This window comes from Lactuca virosa, chromosome 9 (genome assembly GCF_052849685.1).
Source record: "Lactuca virosa cultivar CGN04683 chromosome 9, Lactuca_virosa_CGN04683_v6, whole genome shotgun sequence".
Taxonomy (NCBI): domain Eukaryota; kingdom Viridiplantae; phylum Streptophyta; class Magnoliopsida; order Asterales; family Asteraceae; genus Lactuca; species Lactuca virosa.
In genome coordinates, this window is record NC_136434.1 from 7,127,781 (window position 1) to 7,135,951 (window position 8,171).

Sequence of the window (8,171 nt, forward strand, 5' to 3'; positions counted from 1 at the left end):
TGCATGTAATAGTGTCCGAATAGTGTCCGAACCATGTAATTAGTTGTGCCAATAATTACATTGCATGTAATAGTGTCCGAACCATGTAACAATCTTTCCACAATAAAGTGGAATCATCATTGTCAACCCCCTTTTTAATTACATTGCATGTAATAGTGTCCGAACCATGTAATTAGTTGTGCCAATAATTACATTGCATGTAATAGTGTCCGAATCATCATTGCCAACCCCCTTTTTAATTACATTGCATGTAATAGTGTCCGAACCATGTAATTAGTTGTGCCAATAATTTAAAGACTAAAGTTCGTTAAAACCTGATTTGACAAAAAAAAAATCAGAGTTATATATGCATTAACATTTAATATATTAATTGGTTAATTAATCCGAATACACCCCTTAATTAATCAAGGAATATTCTTTTTACCAAAAGAAAAATAAAACAACTCATGGATTCAATTATTATTATTTGTTTTAGGGACTTTGTTTTATTAGAATTTCCCCCAAAATCTAGAAAAACTACACTATTATTTATTTTTGATAAATAGATATTATTATTTTTTAAATATTTCACTGTATATATGGTCAACCGTCTTATTAAAACATAAACTTTAAATTATTTTGAAGAGAATTGATGAAAAAATATAAAAAAATTTGAAAGGCATAATATATATATTATTTGATCAATGACGTGTTTACAACTTTAAACTATTAATATCATAGGAGATAAACTCTATAAAAGACTATTATGACCCTACCACAACAAACTCAATCTATATAAGAGCATCCGTTTTAGAATGTTTCATACATCCCACTCTATATATCTTCACGTCTTATCTGGGATCCATAGCAACCACCATGTCGAGCACTGGTGGCAGCCGCAGACACTCCAACAAGACAACCCCCGGCAGCAGCAAACGGAATTCAAACATCGTCAACATCGAAGGCGAAGAAGAAGAAGATCACGACTACCAAATCCATTCCCACCAAACGCCTGATCCTCTACTTTCGGAAAACCCACTCCCTGGATTGAAGCGTCATGATTCCTTAGATATGGAGTCCGCTAAAATTCAAGGTCACCATGGTCACCATGGCACCAAGGTTAGTATCATATACAACTTCTCTTTCAAAATTTATTTACTTATTGTCAGTATATGAATCTCGTATTCCTGACCATGGCATACACTATCAAAATAATAATTTTTTTATGTATATTTGCATATGCATACCCTGTTTATAAGTTAGATCTGTCCTTGCTTGACGGATTCGATTTGGTTGCTAATTTTTTTAATTAAATTTTATGAAGGATTGGGGAGTGATACTCAGGCTAGCTTTTCAAAGCATTGGGGTGGTTTATGGCGACATAGGAACGTCACCGTTGTATGTGTTCTCAAGCACGTTTACCAACGGGATTAAGCATGAAGATGACATTTTGGGTGTTTTGTCCCTCATCTTTTACACCATCACGTTAATTCCTGTTATTAAATATGTTATGATCGTCTTACATGCCAATGATAATGGCGATGGTACGTACGCAGTTCACTTTCTCCCCTCTTAATTCATTCATGTTCTTCCAGTTTTTCCTTCTCTCATTAAACCAAAATATATAGCAACCCATATATAATGATTTCCAATACAGACTCGTTTTCATCGACTAAAATTGAGGTTTGCGATAAAATTTGGTGTCACGTACATGCCTTTTTCTTTGCCGGTTGCCATCTACAAAATGTTTAATATATAATAATGATTATATTAATAATAATAATAATAATAATAATAATAATAATATTCCAAGATGCTATGAACCATGAACCAAGGTAAGATTTAGCCTACCTAGGGTAGGAGTACTCATCTGACGAGTGGTATATTATAATATATGTTGACTACGCTTAAACCTAGAAATATACGAAAACAACTTCAAGTACGGGAGTTTGAGTATATCTATTTGATACCGAAAATATAAAAGTAGTTTCTTGTGAAAATATAAATATTTTGTTAAAATAAAAAACAGATTTTATCTTATAAAAATCAAACACATATAGTTTGAAAATTAATTTTATTAACAATAAATTAAAGATAATAAGTTTATATTGGAGGGTGTTATAAGAATACAGATTTAAAGGTGAATTTAACAACCTTTTTTTTCACGTCCTTAACAATTTTTAAATTCTTGTTTTCATAATAAAAATATCAAAAAACATAGGTTGCTAATATGAAACAATTTTCATGTATCATCGATTATCATCACGTAGTTTAAAGTTTGGATGGATTCTTGTCCAAAATATACGGTTCTGGTGTCATAATCTCATAGGTTTTTCTTTATTTTCGCGTTTTCGTAAATTATTTGCATTTTCGTATTAGTCATATTATATATATATATATATATATATATATATATATATATATATATATATATATATATATATATATATATATATATATATATATATATATATATTTTAATTTTTTTTTATTATTATTTTTTTTTTAATGCAAAAAAATTAGAAACCATGTTTTAATCAATAAATCGTTAGGTAAATATAATTGATGAATATGTATTTGGTTTGGATATGTATAACAGGAGGTACGTTTGCGTTGTACTCAAAGTTGTGTCGAAATGCAAAGGTTGGTTTGCTCCCAAGTGCGCAGGCAGAGGATCGGGAGGTGTCCAATTTCGAACTGGAATTGCCGGGCAATGCCAACACAATATCATCGAGGGTCAAGAAAAGTCTAGAGAATAGCGAGTTAGCCAAGTATTGCCTTCTATTTGGCGCCATGCTTGGAACTTCTATGGTTATTGGTGATGGCATCCTTACTCCGTCTATCTCTGGTGACTACTCACTTTAATCTTTAAGGATCATTTTCATAAACAATTAATGATCGATTTCAATTTTTTGTAACATATACAATTTATTTTACAGTTTTGTCGGCAGTATCGGGACTTAAGGAAGCAACAGATTCTATGACGGAGGGTAATTTTTATGTTTTCCGTCTATTTTTTGTCTCATTTTGAAATTTATCACTAAAACAAAACGATGCAAACATTATTATTAACTATTTTTCGATACTTACTATCAGAATATGCTATCGATCTACGAGTGTAGTCCCTCGACACATTCGACATTTAATTAAAAGTTTTGAAGCAATAAAAGAGAGAAAACGTTGGAAATCTGAATAAACATAACCAATGAAATTATTTGATACATTTTTATTTACCCGACTAGGTAATTGTGGGTTTGATTTTTGGATGTGGTGGAAAGTGATGTTTTATATTTGCAGGGAGGATCGTGGTGGTATCTGTAATAATCTTGATAATATTATTCATGGTTCAAAGGTATGGGACAGACAGAGTTGGGTACTCCTTTGCGCCAATTATCTGTGTCTGGTTCGCCCTTATTTCCGGAATCGGTGTGTTCAATTTCTTTAAGTTCGACCCTTCTGTCGCCAAAGCCTTAAACCCTAAATACATCGTCGATTACTTCAAACGTAACAACAAGGACGCCTGGATTTCACTTGGTGGCGTTGTCCTCGCCATTACAGGTACTCTTTTTTTCATATCAAAGTACTTTACATCGATCGATCGATTTTATGTTACGTAAATCATGACTCCTCTGGCTCGAATGTAACAGGAACTGAGGCCATGTTTGCTGATCTTGGACACTTTACAGTGAAATCCATACAAATAAGCATGGGTTGTGTGGTTTATCCGGCTTTAATCACAGCATATAGTGGTCAGGCGTCGTGGCTAAGAAAGCACCAAAATGATGTGGCGGATACATTCTATAAGTCAGCTCCAGATGCCTTGTACTGGCCAGTGTTTGTGGTTGCTGTTATGGCGGCGATTATCGCAAGCCAGGCTATGATATCAGGAACTTTCTCCATTATCAAACAGTCGCTATCGCTTGGATGCTTTCCTCGTGTTTCAGTCATTCATACATCAGACAAGTACGAAGGACAAGTTTTCATACCCGAAATGAACTATCTTCTTATGATTGGTTGTGTTCTTGTTACTGTTACATTCAGAACTACGGAAAACATCGGCCATGCTTATGGTACGTAATAAATAGCTAGCTTATAAAACATGCAATATATATCTCATTAATTACTAATTCTGTTTCTTATTTGAAAAAGGTATTGCGGTTATATTTGCCGAGACCTTAACTTCGTCATTCATGGTAGTAATCATGCTTGTCATATGGAAAACGAACGCACTTCTAGTGCTCTTGTTTGTGCTTGTGATTAGCTCCACAGAATACATCTATTTGAGCTCGGTTCTCTATAAATTCGGGGAAGGCGGATACTTGCCATTTTCATTTGCTGTCGTGCTCATGTTCATTATGTGCACTTGGAACTACGTTTACCGGGCAAAATACAACTTTGAGCTCGATAACAAGGTGTCACGAGAAGTCATAAAAGAGATTGTTACAGACACCAGCATCAGTCATATGGGTGGACTTGCTATCTTCTACTCCGAGCTAGCTCATGGCATTCCACCAATCTTTAAACATTACATCGAAAACGTGCCTGCTTTGCATTCGGTTCTTGTTTTTGTTTCCATCAAGTCATTGCCGGTTAGCAGGGTGGCACCAGAAGAGCGGTTCTTGTTCAGGAGAGTGAAGCCAAATGATCTGTACGTGTTTAGGTGTGTGGTGAGGTACGGGTACACGGACGTGCGCAACGAAAAGGAGTCGTTTGAGAAGATTTTGATTGAACGGTTGAAGGAGTTTGTTGAATCTGATTATGGAGTTCTTGAAGAACGACAGCAAGGTCGTGTATCTGATGAGGATGTGGTGAAGCTAGACCAAGCTTGGCGATCGGGAGTGGTGCATCTGGTGGGTGAGCATGAGATTGTTTCAAGGGCAGGGTCTTCGATTGGGAAGAAGTTCTTGATTGATTACGCTTACAATTTCATGAAAAAGAACTTGAGGCAAAGTTACAGTGTCTTTGAAATTCCACATAAACGGATGTTGAAGGTTGGAATGACTTACGAGCTATAATGATGACGAAGAACTTTCATTGATTGATATATAAATAACAACCTTTTTAATTTTTACTAATATGAAAACCATATTGGATATATGGGTCAAGCTTTTGGATTTTTAGACTTGTTTTTTTTTTTTTTTTTTTTTGGTTATTTTAATGGATTTGGTTATGAGTTTTGAAGGTTTGATATAAACTCGTTTGTAGATGTGTGAATTATGTAACTATGAAAAGGTTCAAAATATTGTGTTGAATATGGTGTCTAAGACTAATAAGGGTTTTAAATAGTTGTATTTGTAAATTCCTTACAAACGAATTACTATATGTTATTAAAATAGAAAAATACGATTATATTGAATCGTATACGACAATATTAAGGAGGATGGTATTTTAACAAAACTAACGAATGGTTGATAGTCGGCCCATGTAGTAGGAGTTAATTACAATACATACATCAAGAAAATTATTTAAAACAACATAATATTAGGTTGAAGGGTGTCGTGATATTTTTGTCTGCGAAAATTAAGTGCCACATAGGCGCCACATAAGTTTTACAATTTTTGCCAATATTCATCTATGAGTAGGGTGTGGTACCATTGTTGTCAACCAATAAAAAAAGGTGTTAAATGAAAATATTGTTTAATTGTCTCTTCCTTATTGGTTGTTGGTTATACCCATAAAAATTACCTACGGTGAAAAAAAAACAATCAAGGAGTGACAAATACCGTCGGAAACACAAGCCACGCAATATTACCGACGGTAAATTACATCCGCACCGTGCAACCTTAGAGTAACTATGATTATTTCCTAATTTTTCATTTTCTCTTCTCTTCAAACCCTATTAGTTGTCGGCCTCTACGCATGCAACCGCCGACCCCTATTTTTCTTCCTCATTGACGTCATTAATTCTCTATATACCATGACACAACTCTAACTACATTTGAAAAATATTATGGATTCGCAAATATTATATCCTATATGATATATCCCGCTTATTGTTGATATAGAAATATCAAATTACGATCCATGACGAGAATTATTTGAAACTCATTTTAATTGGTTTGACAATTTTGACCACCTTTATGAACCGAATGACAAAACTCCATCATTCTCTGACAAAACTGAATAAATTGCATTGATTCAATTGTAAATATATGGATATATGGAACAATCTCCTAGTCACTTATGCAGGGAGAGGGGGAAAGTTGTTATAATAACCGCGGAGTTCCAGTTGATTAGCGAAAAAGGTTGATGTTGTGGTGGACAATTACATGTTCAAAATAATGGTAACAGAAGATACAGGAGACTCTGAAAGATTTCTCCTGAAGCCAAAGGTGGAGATATATAAGAGTGATAATGAGTATATGTGGGATATGGAGGAAAGTGACGACTTCATCTTCGACGACAACTTCGGCCTGACTTTAGGCGGGGATAAATCACTGGTGCTTTCTCCAGTGGAGTTTACCGATAGAGATACGAGCGTTTCAACTTCTGCGAATAGGAATCTCGAAGTGTCAGTAAGCATGGCAAACAGAGACACACGCCCCAAGGAGTGTGATTCTTCGAGTTTCACCACCACATGCACTGCATTTGCGATACCTACTCTACGTGTCGGTGTGTCACCTAATGGCTCCTGCCCTTTTGTGGGCTTTTCGGATCTGGATCCCAGCTGTGTGATGGAGATCCCAATACATGACGGCCCAAATTGTGAAGATTTGAAGATTGCGGTTGCTACTAAAACTCAGCCCAAGGCGCCTCTAAAAGACCTAGTTCCATTTCAAGTGGCAGATAACCTATCTGATACAGAGATAGAAAATTGTCTCAATTTAGAGTGTGGAGAGATTGAAGCCTCTCGATTATTGTGGGAAAAAAAGGATAATCAAAGGAAAAAGGTGAAAATAGATATGAAGATGAAACACATCTACAGCTCCTGTAGTTGTCGTATCAAGATCAAGAGGAATGAAGATGTTTGTAAGAACTCACATCTCTTAGGAAGAACAAATGAGGAGGTGTTCGTTGTAACTTGTGAGGAAGATGGGTGTTCGGATTCTAAACAGATGATCAAAATAAGTAACAAAAGGAGCATGGAAAAAGGAGGAAGCACCACATGTTCTTCAGGTCCTTTCCCACCCTCCAAATTCTTGAGGAAGCTGTGGTCACGAAATTAATTGGGAATGCTATTGGATTCAACATGGAAGACTTTCAGAATCAAGTGAAGGACGCAGTGGCGAGCCTAGGTGAGCAGTTCTTTCAATGACCAGATTAATCTCTCTAAACATAAACGACGCTTAGTTATGGCATAAAGGGAAGTGGGTGAAGGACTTGGTTTGTGAACACCGGATTCAAATGTTGTGTATTAAGGAGACCAAATCCAATCGTTTGAATGACTTTGATGTTAATGCTCTTTGGGGCGGTCGGCATATAGATTGGTGGCTGCCCCATCCTCAGGAATCCCAAGAGGTCTGCTCACAATTTGGGACCCGAATGATGTTGACAAAAGTCATACCGAGGTCAACAAACATATGGTGATCTTTCTTGGGAAATGGAAGTGTAACAAATAGTATATGAGGGTTATCAATTTCGATGCCCCTATGGAGGAGAGTAATAAAATGGACGTGTGGAATAACATCTCCAACACCATTTATTGCGACTGTCAATGGATGTAGGTGGTCTGTGGAGATTCCAACTAGGTGAGATGCCCAGAATAAAGGAGCGGGTCGACTTTTTCTAGTCTCAGGGCGCACAACTTTAACACTTTCATTGAGGGGTTGGGTCTGGTGAAATTTTAACTTTATTGGTAGAAGCCACGTGGATGAGCCCCAATGGAGCCAAATTCAGTTGGCTCGATAAATTCCTTATCTCTGATAGTTGTTTCACGTGTGGCCCAATGTTTCATCCATAGCTCTCCCTAAAATCCATGCAGATCACTGCGCAATCCTCTTAGACTCTTATGGGTCGGACTATGGTGCCTCTCCATACCATTTCTTCTCCTCGTGGTAGTTTGACGACGATATTGAGAGCATAGTACATGAGAGTTGGAATAAACAGAGACATGGGTTGGAAATCCTCCTGAAAATTAGGAAACTTGCTAGAAAGCTTAGATACCTAAAAATAACATAAGGTCCTGGCGTGGAAAGGTCAAGGAGAAACAGGTTGGAGATTCGGAGTCTCTTAAGAAGAATAATGTTGAAATT

General features: G+C 36.2%; 1 protein-coding gene across 1 annotated transcript; it reads left to right on the forward strand.

The window, feature by feature from the left end:
* The first annotated feature begins 799 nt into the window (after positions 1-799).
* Positions 800-5,231, forward strand: LOC145137721 (potassium transporter 5-like). Its single transcript, XM_079071862.1, has 7 exons — positions 800-1,098; positions 1,304-1,523; positions 2,579-2,827; positions 2,919-2,969; positions 3,277-3,537; positions 3,627-4,049; positions 4,129-5,231. The coding sequence occupies exons 1-7, from the start codon at positions 856-858 to the stop codon at positions 4,992-4,994; spliced, it is 2,313 nt and encodes a 770-aa protein (XP_078927988.1). The 5' UTR covers positions 800-855; the 3' UTR covers positions 4,995-5,231.
* The last annotated feature ends 2,940 nt before the right edge of the window (positions 5,232-8,171 follow it).